Source organism: Dipteris shenzhenensis, chromosome 26 (assembly GCF_047967505.1).
Source record: "Dipteris shenzhenensis isolate YYH24624 ecotype China chromosome 26, Dip_SZ_1.0, whole genome shotgun sequence".
NCBI lineage: Eukaryota > Viridiplantae > Streptophyta > Polypodiopsida > Gleicheniales > Dipteridaceae > Dipteris > Dipteris shenzhenensis.
Window position 1 is genome coordinate 43,137,162 of NC_141621.1, and position 16,854 is coordinate 43,154,015.

Below are 16,854 nucleotides of genomic sequence, written 5' to 3' on the forward strand. Positions count from 1 at the left end.
GAACGGATCGAGGCGGTGACCGTCGAGCTGTTTCTGCGCCACGACAAGAAGAAGAAAAGGAAGGGTGGTGGTGCACGACCCCAGGTGAGTCTAGCTTCGGTTCGGCACACGAAACGCCTGATCGAGACTTGCAAACCGGCACCATGAAAGTTGCCAGGCAGAATTGAGTGATCACAGACGTTTCTCGCTTCTTCGACCTCGTCCAAGAGGTTCTAGCTTACCAAGAGTGGGTGAAGATTAAAACACCGGAACAATTTGTGTGCATGACCCATCGGCTATGGGGGTAGAACGCGGACAAACGGATAATACTTCGATCGCAAACCAAACCGCACAGCCCCAAGCTTTCTGTGCTCCGACAGAATCCAGGTGTGAAATGGTGGAAATGTGTAATTTCGAAGAGCCTTATGAAACGGAAGAACAGGAAAGCTCTGCGTGGATGGAAATTCACCAGACAGGCCTCAGACATTGCACTTCTCCTGGAAACACAGCAGCTCCGCCTGATGATATGACGGATGAGAAGGGAAGTTTGAATTTAGCCACCGAGCCTGGCAGCTACACTCTCTCTCAGCGGACGCCACCACGCCAAAGCTCCCCAGTCCTTTCGAATGGCATCCTTTTGCACTCCTCGTTTCGTAGTCCCTTTTCGGAAGGCTCATTAACTACTACCGAGTCAAGTAGCGCATTGGATGAGGAGGGCGACACCGAAGATTGCGACAGTCACTCAGTTCGTAGAACGGGCGTGACACTGGTGCACGGGAAACAATTTCGTCCCCATCCGCCAGGTAATTGCCTTGATTTGTTAACTTTTTCGAGGTCGGAACAAGGTTTTCGGTCGGGGAAAACAGATATACAGTCGTTAAATATGATACAGTGAACTAATTGAGAGCGAAATTCCTCTTTGCTTCTCACAAATTTCAAACCGAGACCTTGGCCAGCATATGTGCTCAATGCATGCTTAATTTTTTTTCTTCACACCAAGGTCGAAATAGCAAAATGAAGATCAAAAGCAAACGAACAAGGATGCACAAACTAGTTGGAGGCCCTTCTCCAGTAAGCCGAGAATGATGCACTCCCTGTTGCATGATATAGAGAACCGAAAAGACAGAAAATTTACAGAAATGTTTTGGATCACGGGAACATAAATAGCAACAGTGTGCAAGCTAACTTTGCTTTACGATATGTGGCAACGAATGCGCAACCAAGCGTGCAGAGTTTATTCCATACATTAAAAAAAGTAATTAGGGAGAATTGGCAAATGTAGGTTGCGAAAGCAAATTTTATCTCTCTCCTTTATGCTATCAGCGTCTACTTGAGGGGGAACAAGAGAGGTCTATCAAGAGACATCTGGCTAATATAAGTTCCTCACCTTGGTTATGTGACTGTGAAAGAAAACAGAAAGAAGCCGTGCTATAGGTGCATATTGTGTGTATTTTGAACTTCTCTTCGTAATGGTGACGATGCAGAAGACATAATTTTGTGCGTTAATGCTGGGGGAGTTGCTATTCCAAGTACGTCCTTCGGGGTAGATTTCTCAGGGGACTGCCACTTTGTTGGCGGAGAGGTCTTAAGGACAGGAGAGAAAATCGCTAACACACAGGATCCAGTGGTGTATCAAACTGCAAGATATGGAGACTTCTCGTACACCTTCCAAGATTTGCCTCCTGGAGAATATTTGGTTGATCTTCACTTCGCTGAAATCATCTACACCAATGGGCCCCCTGGACTACGCATTTTTGATGTTTTCGTACAGCATGAAAAGGCAAGTAATCAAAGGCATCGTGATTTGAATTCAACAGGCCTAATATGCACGTATCATGAGAATTGCTAAGGCAATTGCAGTCCTTTGTTTATTTCGTATGACCTGAGCAGGATCTTGTACTGGCAGGTTGCACCTAAGCTTGATGTATATTCAAAAGTGGGATCAAACACCCCATTGGTTTTGATGAATGCAAAAGCATCTGTCAGAGACAAGGGTCTCTCCATATCCTTTCGTGGCATTGAGGGGAGCCCAACAGTCAATGGAATTTGTGTGAGAAGAGCTCCAACCCCAGGTATGGGCACATGCACTAGAAAGGGATTCTTGTACAAGATCCAGCAAACTTGGCAAAACTGACTGGTTTGTGGTTATGTCAGACTCAAGGCAATCAGTCTCAGACTCACATTTGCAGAGTAATCCTATTCAACGCCATGCAGAAAATTGTGACAATACAAAATTTCAGTGCAAAGTGTTCGATGCAAAACAGCCAGAACAGTTGAAAATGCCGAGTGATCATACGCGAAGGCAAAAGGTTCTGAATATGCTATTCTATGCACTGTCTATTAGACGTTGTAACTTGCTTTGATAAAGCTACTCAAGCTGTGGATTTTTGCATACTTCCTGGTAAATAAAGTTCTCTTGGATTCTTATGATAGATGAAAACCAAGGCAAGAAAATGCGTTCGAGAGTATGAAATAAAGATAGAAGAGTTGAAAAATGAGATGCATCAAGCATGGATGTCTGTACAAGATGCCAACCGCCAAAAGGAGAAACTTCAGAGTGAACTGGACTGCAAGTCTTTCCATGTAGACTCTCTTGGTATAGTCTCTTCTTTGCTACTTCAGCACTCTAATGTTCTATAGGTATTTAAACTCAATATCTATTAATCTTCATCATTACCTTGGTTTACCGACGAATGACAGCCCAGGCTGTCGAAGGACAATTAAATGAGCTTAAGGAGGTAAAAGACAATGCAGAAAATGAAAAGCGTAAATGGAGTTTGGAGGTGTCTGAGATCGCTATGAAACACCAGGTATTCTAAAACACTACTGTGGTAAATCTCATCAAGTGCCCTGAGTTAGCATATTCGTTCTTCTTGCTGTAAAGACTCTGATTCTCATCACTTGAAACTCAAATTGCTGTATTTAAGCTTGATTATCAGTGTTTAACGATTGATCATGCACTGCCTAATCAAGTTTCATGATTATTTGCATAATTATGAAAAAGGGAAGGTTTCCATTATGCAACATTACAAATAATTGCAATAATGAGAGTGCATATGTTTTGATATAGCACTATATTTGTCGGCACTGAAAACATATGATAAATCTTGATGAAGTTGGTCTTACCTGTACAAAGTACAACTGATTGATTTCTGTGCCTATGCCATTCTTATGCAGTTACTTAAGAAAGAGTATCTTATAGTTGCAAAGGAGGCACATGAATGGGTGCGGTCGTTTCCTGCTATTCAAGAAATGACAGGAAAGGTTCAGGCTTTGGGTATACACCTCTGTCATCGTTAATATATCATGTCTTGACCAGTGACTAGTTTTGATGGTAATGTACAGAATTGCTTCGTTGAACTTAACAAAGTCAACGTTAATGCTGCCACACAGAACGTTTCTAAAGACTTGCCTGTTTAAAACAAACTACTCATGTGAAACTCAATTTATTATAAGGAAAAATAGCGAATATCACTGATTTGTTTCTAAAGTTTAAAGGAAACTGTCTAGAAATAACAATAATGTCCATTCCTTGAAAATAGTGGGCTAAATTGGTAGGAGTCTTGATGTTACATTTTGCTTGAATTATATGTGTTGGTGTAGTAGTTCCCCATGCAAATTCTGTTGTCAAAGAGAGAGCACCAGAGTGAAGAAGAAAAAAAAAAAAAAAAATCTTTGATACGCTTTGAGAGGCAGTGGATTCTTGAAGGCCTCAGATTTTATGTTTTACGCTCAATATCAACCCTTCTTCATCAAATCTGTATCCCCCAAGGTCAATTTCTTTGAACAAAACATCATCCACACAAAATCCACAACTCTTTGTCTTACAATCCAAAGGTATTATCTAATACTGTCTATTATTAGTGAGTTGTAAAAGAGCATCTATCCCCGAAGAGAGCAGGTCACAAATTCTCCCATATGACTCTTCCTATGACATCCACTTGTTAACAGCTTTCATAATCGCCAACTTGGAATTTCAATACATTTGCATATCTACTGGAGTAGATTGACTGAAGCACAAAGTGTAGATTGAATTTTCTATTACTTTGGAATTTCTACTTTTTTTTGGTGGATAAGTTACAAAATACTTCATTATAAGATCTTGTATATTGTCAATAGTCAAGGGCAAGACAAGCTTTGCTCCTGCATTTCAATACTATAGCATGTCTAACCGGACATGATGTAAACATGGATATTGCAGTCAGCGAACATGAGGAGCTAAAACAGAAATATGCTAAACAGGGTCAGGATTTAAGATCATGTTACAACCAGGTTATGGAGCTGAAAGGTATACACATAGGTGTTATTCGTTACTTTATATTTGTTTATCCTTTGAGATTGTACTAAAAGGTCGCGAGCTTGTGCAAATACAGGAAATATAAGAGTCTTCTGCCGATGCCGGCCCTTAAGTATGACAGAAGTAAATGCCGGAGCCTCATCAGTCGTGGAGTTTGATGTAAGCCGTGATAATGAGCTTGCTGTGCGACTAAATGGTGGTGTAAAGAAAGTCTTCAAATTTGACCGTGTTTTCACACCCTCAAACAATCAGTGTAAGCATCGTGTCCATTCATGCCTGAGCAGGACGTTTGAAACAATGACTATTGGAATTTGTAGTATAGAAAGTGAAAACACTAGGATAAAGGTTTGGTAGGAAAGTTGGGTCAAATATTGGGCAAACAAGACTAACGTTACATACCTTTTGACAGACCTGACACATACATGAGACCACATAAAAGTCCTGGCTTTGCCAAAGATAACAAGATGTCCAGGAATGTTTGCTCGACTTGTCTGAAAAATCTCTAATATAAACTGACTAGCAAGAGTCTTCAAAAACAGGAACACTAAAACTGGAACACCATGTCATGAATGTTTGCTCGACCTGTCTGAAAAATCTCTAATATAAACTGACTAGCAAGAATCTTCAAAAACAGAAATGCTAAAACTGGAAATGTCAGACTAATTCAATTTCTTGAGCACATCTAAAAGGGCATTGGCAAGTTAATGCCAGAAGCTAATATTTTGTGGAAAAACGATTGATAAGCTCGTGTCATGTCAAAGCTACGAAATAAATCTGAGCTTTCCTAATTTTGCGGCAATGATGAATCCTAAAGTTCTAATAGTTTCATGACTGGCATTCGATATGACTGAATTATCTGCCCCCTGTTTCCTGAATCAGTGGATGTGTTTCTAGACACCGCACCTGTGGTGGTATCAGTATTGGATGGATACAATGTGTGCATCTTTGCCTATGGCCAGACTGGAACTGGTAAAACCTTCACTATGGAAGGTACTGAAAACAACCGGGGGGTCAATTACCGCACATTGGAGGAGCTCTTTCAGGTTGCATCTGAACGCAAGGGACAATACGAATATGACATCTCTGTAAGTGTGGTTGAGGTGTACAATGAGCAGATAAGAGATTTGCTTGCATCACCACCTGGAGTGGGACAACATGCAAAAAAGTAATTCTCGTAATCTTCTTTAATTCCGGCAATGTTAAACTTCAAAGGGAGCACTTTAAAACACCTGAACGAGAAAACATCCACAAAACTTGCAGCATCTTTATCCTTCTTGCTTACTTTTATTATTTATTTGCACTTACTGGAGCGTGTGTGTGTGTGTGTCAAACAATGTATTCATATATAAAATCCCATCATTTTTCGTGACCAATGTGGTTTTTGATGTGTTCTTTTCCAATAGCATTTCAGCAGCTTTATGTTTTTGACGGCAGGCTTGAAATCAAACAGGTGGCTGAGGGGGTGCACCATGTTCCTGGCCTCACAGAGGCAAAAGTGGACTGCATGGAGGAAGTGTGGGAAGTTCTGCAAACAGGCAGCAGTGCCAGAGCCGTTGGATCTACTAACGCCAATGAACATAGCAGCAGATCCCATTGGTAAAGATCAACCTTGCCCTTCGGAAATTCCAAGTTTCTCATTTCAACTCATCCTGATTTCTTGATTGGTAACATTTTGCAGCATGCTTTGTGTTATGGTGAAAGGAGATAATTTGATCACTGGAGAATGCATCAGGAGCAAGCTTTGGCTTGTAGACCTTGCAGGCAGTGAGAGGGTGGCAAAGACAGATGTCCAGGGTGAGCGGCTCAAGGAAGCGCAGAGCATAAACAAATCCTTATCAGCACTGGGTGATGTCATATATGCTCTCGCCACCAAAAGCAGTCATATCCCCTACAGGTACAGTCGATATTCGGGTCGAACAAAATGGCAAAACGAGTGCATATATGGGTTCCAGGGGAGCCAACAATAACTTACACTGAAATTATTGCTGTCTACAAACCCATATTGCCAATGAAGAAAAGAAATGAGGCCCCATGAGTGATGAACACCAATAACTCAAAGACTGAACCATTATGCTGTCTACAAACCCATATTGCCAGTAGGGGTTGTTTGCATTTGAGTTCATTAGAAGCCACTGATTTCAATGTACCTGAATGTACTGCAGGAATTCCAAGCTTACTCACCTTTTGCAGGATTCATTGGGTAAAGAACTCGACATCCTTCTTGTGTATTTCCCATCACATGTAATCAATACCAAAGTCTTACGTTAACTGTGTGGCGGTTTGCAGGGGGCGAATCAAAGACGCTTATGTTTGTTCAAATAAGCCCAAGCGAGCAAGATGCAGCAGAAACACTCTGCTCGCTTAATTTTGCGAGTAGGGTGCGGGGCGTGGAGCTTGGTCCTGCTCGGAAACAGCTCGACCCAAGCGAGCTTGTGAAATACAAGCAACTGGTACAAATTTCCTAATGTCAGCTACAAACGCGTCTAGGAGACTCTACAATGACGAAAGCATGCTGACAAAGTTACTGATATTGCTATTTAGGTGGAGAAATCTAAGCAAGATGGAAGATTGAAGGATGACAGCCTAAAGAAAGTAGAGGACGCTCTGAAAATGAAGGAGCAGACTTGCAGGGCTCTGTCGGACAAGGTAGGAGAGAGAACTATAGTGTGGTTTTGTGCTTGGCGTTTGCTTGGGGCGAAGACGGATTGAATCAACCATTGCTGTGGCAGGTGAGAGAATGCGAAGGGGCGGTAGCGATGGAGAGGAAAGCGAGGACAATGGGCGAGTCAAAGATGAAAGAGCAGATAGAGAAACAGCAGCAACTGATAGAGAAGCTGACGGAGAAGCTGAGCGCGAAAGAGAGACTAGAGACGAGGAGTTCGGCGGAGGGGATTGGAGAGAAGAGCATGGTGGAGGCGAGGCAGCCATTGCAAGAAAATCCGTCACAGGAAGAAGGTGTTCTGTCGTCGTCGCCAGGGAGGGTGAAGGTGGTGGCGTCGAGGTACAAGAGCCCCTCGCCCAAAATGAAAGCGCTCGCCAGAAGACCAGGGCGAGCTTCCACCATTGGAGTTCCTCGCCGTCGTCCTTCCATGGCTCCTGCCCCCAGCAAGATCTTCCATGCTTTGGACATCACCTCCTCCACTGAAAGCTTCGCCGATGAGAACCTCCCCGCCCTCCTCCCCAGCGCTCCTCCCCCTCCCCCCTTGCTCACCCCCGCAGCTCGCCGCTCCGGCATCATCACCAACAATAACTCCCTCGCGCCCAGTACCTCCATCCTCCGCCGCAGTATCCCTCGCAAGATCTACTTCAAGTCCCCCCACCTGCAGCCCGTGCTTTCGCAGCGCAATGCGGAGAAGGACCGCATGCTGGTGGATAGGCTCCTGGAGCTGCAAAAGAAGAGGGATCAGAATCATGTGGCAGGGGTCGGAGAGAGGCAGGGCGTGAACAAGATGAGGAGGGTGAGCATTGCCACCACCACGCCCTGGGGGAAGCCCCCTCAGCAACAGCAGCTGCCGCCCTTTCTCAGTGCTTTGCCAGAAACGGCCACTGCTTCCAATACCAATACCACCTCCTTTGCTGCTACCACCATAGCTGGTGGTGCTCAGAGAGTCTTGGCTGTTAACAACCCAACCGCTGCAGCGAAAGCTCCTCACCTTTATACCAGAGAGAGAGGATGGAACAGATAGCTTGCTTGCACGCTGTCTTTTACTCGTCTCAACTACACCTTTCGGATCAATTGACTGTTAAAGAAACAAGCTCATAGCTTGCTCAGCTATGGCGTACATTGTGTGATTAGTGATTGATTACTCTCGGGATAGAGAGCTTGCCTGACCAGCAGGTAGGTTTTGTTGTACATCAGTTGGAACAACTTTATACTTTAATCCATACATCAAACTGTTTGGACTTGGAGATGCATTGAAAGAGAGAGAGAGAGAGAGAGAGAGGGATATGGGTCAAACAACAAAGCCTGATTAACAGACAGATTATTGTACATTAGTTTGAACAATTTTGTAATGTGGGGGGAAACTATGCTTAGAAGAAGAGGCTAAATGGGCCACTAGTGGCACATAAGCACTCTCTATGGCCAGCCCACTCACAAGCTGGATCTAGCTTAGCTTGGAGGAAGGTTGGAGGCGAACTGCAGGAGTTGATTTGGTGTCCGATTTCACTCATGCCGTTTTTCTTGCAAGCTTGACACCCTAATTTTGTTCGCCTTTTTCACCTTCTCTCTACTTTTTTCACGAAAAAGAAAATTCTCCCTCCACTTTTTCCATTAAATTTTCGAAAGGGTCCTATCCATTTTTTGAAAATAGAAACCTCACACACAACTGATCCATTGGGACATGGCGATGTGTATGTAACCTCACCTGCACATGTGGGCGGGTGAAGATAGGATACCTACCAACCCTCATACTAACAACCCTAATATTGTCAACTAACTACAATAAGCACTAACCACACTGCTATAAGTAGTCAGTCGGCATGACTTTTCTCAAAGGAAAAGCAACATCTACACAAAAGTTGACCCATTCCATAGGCCCCTTGTAGGGCCAAAAACATATTTTAGGCTCTGTGCACATGCTGTTGTCTATAGACAAGCTAGAGGACTCCTTACATGGAGAAAAATTGGTTCACGTGCATTTATCTTCCTCAGTCAGTGACTAGAAGTTGCTTTGTTGTATAGGTTTGGCGTCCCCTCTACATCCCTTCTACGCTGTTTGCACTGGTGAGGTGTGAAGTCTTGGTCTGCAGACCGACCAACTGTGCACTAGAACAATCTTTGAGGACTCCTTACATGGAGAAAAAATTGGTTCACATGCATTTATCTCCCTAGTCAGTGACCAGAAGTTGCTTTGTTGTATAGATCTGGCCCCTTTTGCAAATTTCACCTCCCCTTCCCAATTTTTCATGACAAACAAATTCTCCCTTCATTTTTTCCAAAGAAAAAAATCTCCCTGCATTTTTCAAAAGGGGGTTTTTGGCACAATCAAGGGACTGGCCTTCGTGTTTGTCATTTGAAGTTGGTCATGTTGAGTGTGTTAGTGTGGTAGGTTAGTTGTTATCACAAATATATAGATACGTTAATCAACTAATACATAGATAATTAATAAGCTAATTAACTTACTAGTTACACACACCCCCCCCCCCCCCTACATCAGCCACCCTAGGTCTATCCACACCCTTTGTGGCTTCCTCCAGATGAAGACCTAAAATATAATGTCAATAAGTCTAGGTGGGGGCATTTAGTGTTAATGAAGTGTTTCATTGTTAGTTGCATTGCTTAGGGTTAGTTTAGGGCTAGTTGAGGTATGTAAGTGGCCCTTAAGTTTAGGGTCACCCTTTCCTCCAGTTCTTCATTTTTTCCGAAGAAAAAAATCTCCCTCCATTTTTCAAAAGGGGTTTTTTGGTCCAATCAAGGGACTAGCCTTCGTGTTTGTCATTTGAAGTTGGTCATGTTGACTGTGTTAGTGTGGTAGGTTAGTTGTTAGTTAGGTGGGGGCATTTAGTGTTAATGTAGTGTTTCATTGTTAGCTGCATTGCTTAGGGTTAGTTTAGGGCTAGTTGAGGTATGTAAGTGGCCCTTAAGTTTAGGGTCACCCTTTCCTCCAGCTCTTCCTACTCATTTGGTAGCTCTCAAGCTTGGCTTCTGCTTTGTCTACGGATCATTGCGCTACTAGCTGGTGTGGTTCATTATGATGTAGTTAGCTCAAGAAAGGTGTTCCAACTATTGTGTCGATCCTTCATGGTGGTTCTCTAGTGGAAACTTTGTGATGGTGCTCAACGTTTAATTATATGCACATATTGTTGTTCTTCTATTGGCCAACTTGGGTTTGGAAACTGTGTTGTGTAGGTGATGGAAGGTTCTCAAGGCAAACATGCAATTCTAGAGGAAACAGGAGGTTCGACAAGTTTGGTAACAGTGGTCTATAGATACTAGAAGGTCGTCAAAGTAGGCATGCAACTAAGGAGCGAAGAAAAGGTTCCAAATGGGGTCCGAGCGGCTTTCGTGTGTTATTGGAAAGAAAATATTCTAGAGGTTGGCAGGAGCTTTGTTAGGTTGTGGTTTTGATGTGAGTTTCGTTTTGTTGCTGCATCTGGAAGTCTAGGATGTTTCGTCTTGCTCCTATGTTTGAAAATCGAATACTTGTGATATATTGAGAGAATGTCCTTGGACGTTGTGATGTTGGTCTTTCTTTTCAATGACCCTTTTCACAACGATGATTTCAATTTTCGCTTGCATGGGTTTTGTTTATGGTGATTTGGGGCTGGGTAGGAATGGTGCGATGAGATTTTCATTTTGTCAACTGGTTGAATCTCTGAATGTGTCAATTCTTTTGAATCTTGAAATGCTTCTTCAATTAATTATTTTATTATTACTGAATAACATAACAATTGAGCTTGTCAATTCTTTTGTCAGTTGGTTGAATCTCGAAACTTGTAAATTCTTTTGAATCTTGAAACGCTTCAATACATTCTTTTATTACTGAATAACATAACAATTGATCATCATTATGATGAAGAAGGTTAGGCAACTCGGGGCTCACGCCACATAATTTTTGTAATACATTACTTTACGAGTAGTAGTAATACCACAAATATCTTTTATGAAAATTATTCCACTGCAGTTATGAACATGGTAGCACATTTTTTGGAGTGGTTTTTTCAAAAGAAAAAGGGTTTTGTGGGGCCTTAAAACATCAATATACAGCATGATGTAGGCCTGTTGTTATTTTCTAGCATTAGTCACTATTGTTAAGTGGCTAGAAGCATTTACTATGCAGTGGAGCAAATAATGCAATTCACCTGAATACTAAATACAAATGTACGCTTGATCTCAGCAAGGTGATTAGTTTTGCTAATACCGGCCATGGTGAACTGAAAGTAGTCCATTTCCTATCATAAGCTTAGTATGGTTGGCTTTAGTCATGGGATGGACATGGACTTGCATGCTTGGTAAGCCTTCTATACACTTCTACTTTTATACCACAATGCACTATCATCATGCTATTCAAGATGTCACACGGACTAATCCTGATGAAGCCAGCTAGAATTATGAAGCATAAGAGGTGCTATCCCAACCGTTTGTCCCCAGAAAATACTTCCTTAAGGAGAGTCAAGGTATAGGGAATGGTTTATGATATGCTACAACTAGAGTTCCACTGCTGGAAGGCTAATCTCCCTGGGGGAATGTCATCGTAAGGCCAAGAGGGTGTTTGTCAAGGCTACCTTGCTCCCTTTGGGTGAGGTATTTGGACGTGTGCGAGTTTGTGATATTCAAGATCCTCAACATGGTGGATAAAAGGACCGCTGGGTAGAAGCCTCAAAAACCACATTGATTATTGGTACCTAAAGGCCCCTTTGTCCATCAAGGGCATTTGTGGTATCTAAGATAGCTTCTTTTGTTGGAAGTTGGTTCTTGAGGGGCAAGAGTCATTGGTACAGCATGCAACATTCAATACTAACTAACACATTATGTTGCTACCACCTTATAACTAGAGGGTTTGGGATTTGCTAGTTGCCATATCAGTGCGATTGTTGTATATATGTGCACATATATATATGTATATACATTTGTGTGTGTATGTATATGCTAAGGAGGGTGCCTAATGCATGGATTTCTAGTGTTGCGCCACCTCTAAGCTCCCGCCCTAGCATTCAAATTACCATAAGTGAATTGCTGCAGTTGTGAGCCCTTCCTAGGCTTCTTTTGTCTACATCGACCGGCTTTTGACCCTCTACAGGTTGCTATTGGTCCGCACGCAGCTAATTCGTAGGGCTCTCTTTTGCTTATGATCTTTTCCCGGTCTACTTCTGCCTTCCAACTCTCTCCACAGTGGTCTTCTACCTTTTTGTCACCTTCTTTTATTACTTTCTTTTTGTTATCCACCTCGTGTGTGTGCATGCACCTGCGTGTGTCGTCAAGATGCCTCTATTCATGCCTTGCCATTATGACGTAGCCATGCCTCTTAAGTTTGAATCTTTGGGTTTCCCTACTATTCATTGTGCAGATCATGTATTAGGGCTGCTGAGATTAGCTTATTCAGGTCCATGAGTTCTCAAGATTATTGTGGTTGAATAGAAAAGGTCTGTTATTGATGCTTGGGATAGATGTTCACATGAATAGGGATAGTTTCCCCTATTCATGCCTTGCCATTATTACGTAACCATGCCTCTTAAGTTTTAATCTTTGGGATTCCCTAATATTTATTGGGAAGATCATGTATTAGGACTACTGAGATTAGCTTTTTCAAGTCCATGAGTTCTCAAGATTGTGGTGATTGAATAAAAAAGGTTTTTTGTTGCTGATGCTTGGGACAGATGTTCACATAACGTTATGTGATTGGTTTACTGGTTTTCAGCAAGAAGAAATGGTTTATGAAAGTTGCACCTTCCAATATTGTATGATGCATTCGTTAATTTGTACACCTACACCTCAGTCTTGGCAAAAGGGGGTTTGGAAAATTTACAAGAGAATGTTGCTGTAGTTATAATGTAGTGGCTTGGGTGTTTTACTGAAGATTCCTTGGGAGGATTTTCCTATAGTGGTTGGATAGATTGGTTAAGGTATCTACCTATCATGTGAGATAGCATTATGTGCAAGCTTCTTTCTAGCATAAAGCCTTTTTTCAATGAAACTGCAATTATATTGAAACGGGTACTTACTATTTCTTGAAAAGTGTTTGTAGAAAGCTTGGTTAAAGAGCATGTTTAAAGGTTACAAATTATGAAGACTATGGATTTGGTGAGTATTTTCATACTAACTTTAGGAACGAATTCATAAAAACCAAACTACTACATACTATAAAGCATGGAGAGTATTGTGATACTAACTTCATGAAATAATTCATAAAAACCAAACTACTACTATTATGCAACCACTTTTTGGTCACCTTGGAGAGTCTGTTGCTGGTTCTTTATCAGTTGTACAACAAATTAGTGTGTTTATCTCAAACTTGATAGGGACCTATACAATTTTACTTCAATTGTGTGGTAGTATTAGTGTCATTTAATTTACATATTTGGAGATCAAGTAGTCACAGCTATCAACATGCCTTCTTCTGATGGATCCTCAAACTCCAGGTATGTCATAGCTAAGGAGAAAAAGAAGATGAAGTAGAAATAAAGAAGTAAACCTTGGTATTATGAGTCTACGAAGGCATTAAACTTCTCTGAGTTTATGGCTACACACATGCACTTGTATAATCAGAATTGGTAATGTACTCTTCTTGAAAGATTTTGTTCATGGAAATAAATACTTTAAATACATATCATCAGAGTTTATCATGTGTCTACACCCATGCACTTGTATGGTCAGAGTTGGTAATGTACTGTCCTTCAAGATTTTGTTCATGGAAATAAAGAGTTGAAATACATATCATTAGAGTTTATTATGAAAGCTTCCATTTGATCTTCAAATATGATGAACTTCTGTGATAAGATTTATAATTGAATAATTTACATAATTTAAAATAATATTGTGATTTGAACTGAATTGTAATTTGTAAATTATTTTTTATCATAGTGGTAATTATAAGCAAAAAAATCAAAGTTTTAGTTAAGAGTTTAGTATGAAAAGGAAGATTGTTTTGTAAATCAAGAAAGCAATAAAGACATCAGCTAAATTACTCCCATTTACAACTTATTCATTTTCCTTTAAGTTACTGATGCGATAGTTATGGCAAGTGCATGCCATAATAAAATTTAAAGGGTTTACAGTGTAATTGCATGTGTGTTATTAAATAGTAGAAAATTTAAAACTGTTTACAGTGTAATTGCATGTGTGTTATTAAATAGTAAAGATAATTCAAGTAGAGAAATGAAACCACATTCTGATGAAAGCTGAAGTAGTTGATTGAAATTGTTGCAAATTCAAGTGCTCAACATGAGAAAGGAGAAATCACAAACATAGCTGTTTCCTTGAATTCTTTACCAAATACTAAAAACTTTGGTGTTGATAGGTGTTCCATAAAAAGATACCCTACTATTGATCGAGTTATAAGATAAGAAGAAGCCAGGAATAAAAACTCCAAAAAGAAGAAGGTTCTTTGAATACTTCATTAGTACCTTCAAAAAGTCTAGAGTCTTCAAGGCAGTGTGGTAATGAGGTCAGTCTTTTATAAGGTAAAAACCCTTGCTTATAGATGAAATAGGCCTGTTAGTGAAGAATGAAGTTTTTGAAGATAAAGTGCTCAACAAATATGGGACGTAGATGCTATAGAACATATCGGACCCTAGGACTTATAGTTGATAAAGAGGGGATTGGATGCATCATGCTTGCTATAGGTAAAGTCTAATATGTGGATTTCATTAAAAGCTTAAATGTTAGAGATTGTGTGAAAATCAATAACTTCTATGTTTGCAATAAAACCACTCGTAGGTGACCCATCAACTAGACTAGAGCAAACATATCCTTATGATTGATCCGCTCAAATTTCTTAAAACACCAATATCAAATACAAAGAAACTTGTAAAAGCTTCATTAACAAGGTGAGGGAAGCCAACTTCCTTTAGCTACACTTGCCGTGACAATTATCAAGTTGGAGAACTCATTCAGAGATAGATGGATGAGGTGATCATTGGCAATGGAGTAAAAGTAGATGACCTGATTACAATAAGAGTAGATACTTAGATTCATTTCTTAGAATTTGTATTTATAAAATCCTAACAAATTCTATATTACAGCTTACATTTTTGAAGTAACTGACACTTTGATTACATGAAAGTTGTGGAAAGGTTCAAAATAGTTGGTTTTGCACATTTCATTCTAAAAAATGTTGGTTGTAAGAGGAATGTTCAACCTATTGCATTAAATATTCTAGACTCCACTATCTTGATACTAGTGAAAGTGCCATCCGTAGCACCAAATTTTTTGCATAGAAGTTCATGTATATATTCAACAAACGGCTATGGGAAGCAAGTAAAGTGTCCTTCCCAACTATTTTATCTTTCCCTAGACACATTAAAGCTAAACACTAATAAGTTATCAAGCTTTTGTACATGAGTTGTACTTTGACCATTACTGGAATTAATTCCATACTCTAGGGTCATTGTTTGCTTGGGTGTAGCCATTTTTGGTGAGGTTCAGGGACTTTTCTGTATAAAGGTATCTTGCGTTTCTCAACGGAATTCGGCAAACTTTGTCTTCAAGTTATAGTACACATTCCAAAATTGAACATGAGAGCAAAAAATTATGGAATAAGGATTTGGAATGAGACTGTTAAAGCATTACAGGTGCTATGTTGCAAGTGAAGTATGCATCCTGAAGACTATAGGATGCCCTCAATTTATTCAAAAACATCGAAATTTTATTCTATACATACATGCAACCAAGTAATCATTCAAAAGTAAACTATGTAAGCTTATTCAAAAACGTCGAAATTTTATTCTATACATACATGCAACCAAGTAATCATTCAAAAGTAAACTATGTAAGCTTCTCCTCAACCCAAGGACACACCTAAATGAGAACATTAGGCATGGGTTAACAAGCCTCCAATGTTGTGCTAAAGTAATGCATACCCATTTGAGGGCACGCTCCATAACTTTTTTTTGATTTGTTGAAAATCAAAACAGATTGAAAATTTGGAATCCGAACTAGTGGGACTACTGCATGGTGATCTTAAAACATTGATATTTGTTGGTATTGATATCTAGATTCACCCTAAAATGGAAGAAGTTGAAAAAGTGCAATTTGTGCATGTGAAAAGATATTCTAATAAATCCAACACTACTTACAATTTTGAATTGTTTATTTTTCCATGCACTTGCTTGCTATATGGCTCATAAGCATGCCAAAGGTCATTGCATTTAATAATACACAACATCAAACCCGATAGCATGCCCTTTGGCCTGTTTGTTTTTTGAAGCATTTTAGGCTACATTGCACTTGTTTGGGATATCCAATTTGCTGACGTGTATCGTCGGAGGGAAAAAAACCGACGGTTGAAATTTTACTACTCCTGCAAATTTTGAATTTTCACACCTCCCACCCATCAAATCTTGGAAGATTAAGTACTTGTAACCTGCCCCTGCTCTGTAACCCGCACATACCTCGACGTCACACCTTGCGCAAACTTTGGTTTTCCATTGTCTTCTTTTGCATAAGTTGTCTTCCATTCTTTGCTTACCTCACCAGGTAGGTTCTCTGGGTCTACTTTGGACTGATCATGGCCATGGCATCAATGGTAACATGCAACTCGCCATGGCTTGCAAGAAAAGCAGACAGAGGCTGTGAGACAGTAGGAAAGCTAAAAAGCTAGGTCAAGGCATAAGGAATAGAGTGCGGGTCGAGGAAAGTGCTGGCACGGTATTGAATCGGCAACAATACATCTACGAAGGGAGAAACAACGAGAAGAAAGAAGACTCCTTGCAGAGCAGTAGTAAGAAGTAGTTGTAGATGCACGCATTGGATCATTGCCATCGGAGCGAATAACACTAGCTGTGGTGTCTTGATTGGTGGGAGCATTCGAGGTAGCAACATTAGGCCATTCAGGTGATTACCAGTCTCGAGTCTTCACCTGTGCTGCAAGCTGGCCCCTTTTTGCTTTGTATGAGTACCTTTGATCAGGATCGCATAG

The 16,854-nt window shown here is 40.6% G+C and overlaps 1 protein-coding gene across 1 annotated transcript; it reads left to right on the forward strand.

The window, feature by feature from the left end:
• Positions 1 to 277: 277 nt before the first annotated feature.
• Positions 278 to 8,217, forward strand: LOC147885121 (kinesin-like protein KIN-14R). The gene is made up of 16 exons (XM_087397331.1): positions 278 to 782; positions 1,464 to 1,759; positions 1,886 to 2,051; positions 2,134 to 2,288; positions 2,413 to 2,575; positions 2,680 to 2,789; positions 3,157 to 3,256; positions 4,181 to 4,267; positions 4,353 to 4,529; positions 5,156 to 5,441; positions 5,711 to 5,872; positions 5,955 to 6,170; positions 6,439 to 6,476; positions 6,563 to 6,726; positions 6,818 to 6,922; positions 7,006 to 8,217. Exons 1-16 carry the CDS (start codon positions 278 to 280, stop codon positions 7,960 to 7,962), a joined length of 3,687 nt encoding a protein of 1,228 aa, XP_087253457.1. The 3' UTR covers positions 7,963 to 8,217.
• The last annotated feature ends 8,637 nt before the right edge of the window (positions 8,218 to 16,854 follow it).

Coding starts and splice junctions, on each gene's coding strand:
- LOC147885121 (XM_087397331.1), top strand. CDS start 278: ATGGGGGTAGAACGCGGACAAACGGATAATACTTCGATCGCAAACCAA. Junction 783..1,463: donor ATTTCGTCCCCATCCGCCAG/GTAATTGCCTTG, acceptor GTGACGATGCAG/AAGACATAATTTTGTGCGTT. Junction 6,727..6,817: donor TTGTGAAATACAAGCAACTG/GTACAAATTTCC, acceptor ATTGCTATTTAG/GTGGAGAAATCTAAGCAAGA.